The sequence below is a fragment of the Etheostoma spectabile genome, unplaced genomic scaffold, assembly GCF_008692095.1.
Source record: "Etheostoma spectabile isolate EspeVRDwgs_2016 unplaced genomic scaffold, UIUC_Espe_1.0 scaffold272, whole genome shotgun sequence".
Lineage (NCBI taxonomy): Eukaryota > Metazoa > Chordata > Actinopteri > Perciformes > Percidae > Etheostoma > Etheostoma spectabile.
The window spans coordinates 1440717-1441716 of record NW_022605576.1 but is presented as its reverse complement, the minus strand read 5'-3'; the positions used below and the strand labels follow the sequence as shown (position 1 = coordinate 1441716).

General features: G+C 44.0%; 1 protein-coding gene across 6 annotated transcripts in view; it reads left to right on the top strand.

Moving 5' to 3' along the window:
* The window catches only part of LOC116685832 (retinal-specific phospholipid-transporting ATPase ABCA4), a 45375-nt gene that overhangs the window by 10169 nt on the left and 34206 nt on the right, over nt 1–1000 (top strand). For all 6 annotated transcript variants that reach the window (XM_032510789.1, XM_032510791.1, XM_032510787.1 and 3 more), the window contains exon 9: nt 269–503. In XM_032510789.1, the coding sequence (XP_032366680.1) occupies nt 269–503 (235 nt within the window). The remainder of the gene's footprint in view (nt 1–268; nt 504–1000) is intronic.

Genomic DNA, 1000 nt, shown 5'->3' with positions numbered 1-1000 from the left:
AAAATAACTGTAATACTAAAGTTAATAAGTTAGTTTTATGTAGGGTTGAAAACGTTAACAAAATGACAAACATTGAAAAGAAGCGTAAAAAGTGTTGAAAATAGGGAAAAGAACATAAGAAAAAGTTGAAAACAGTGATAAAAAGCGTTAACAACAAGCGTTAAGCGTTAAAAGTGTTGATTTTCAATTCTGACGGGAAGACAACACAAGGGTTACACTCTTTTCTCTTCTTATTCCACCTCTCTTCTCCTTTCCCGTCTCTCCACAGTTGTACCAGAGGAACAGCTCCAGGGAGCTTCTCCAGGTCCTGACTCCTCTCTTCCAGAACAATCTGTCCTTCAGGCAGGTGATGGCCGCTGCCTCCAGCCTGGTGTGTGGCTACACTGAGGGCGCTTTCTCCCGGGTCACTTCCTTTAACTGGTACGAGGACAACAACTACAAAGCCTTCCTGGGCATCAGCGGCGGCAGGGCACGGGGCCAGTACACGTACGACAACAGCACCAGTGAGTACACCACATACTGGTCTGACAGATGTTAGAACAGGCATCGTCTCAGGTACTTTAAAGGTCCCATGACATGGTGCTCTTTGGATACAGACCTTAGCGGTCCCCTAATACTATATCTGAAGTCTCTTTTATATAGACCTTAGTGGTCCCTAATACGTGGACTGAAGTCTCTTTTATATAGACCTTAGTGGTCCCCTAATACTGTATCTGAAGTCTCTTTTATATAGACCTTAGTGGCCCCTAATACTGTATCTGAGTCTCTTTTATATAGACCTTAGTGGTCCCCTAATACTGTATCTGAAGTCTCTTTTATCTAGACCTTAGTGGTCCCCTAATACTGTATCTGAAGTCTCTTTCCCAAAATTAGCCCTGGTGCAGAACTACAGCCACTAGAGCCAGAAAGAAAAATGAAAGCTCAGATGGGCCGATGTGGAATCTTGCTCCTTATGACCTCATAAGGGGCCAGATTCCAGATCGGCCCATCTGAGCTTTCA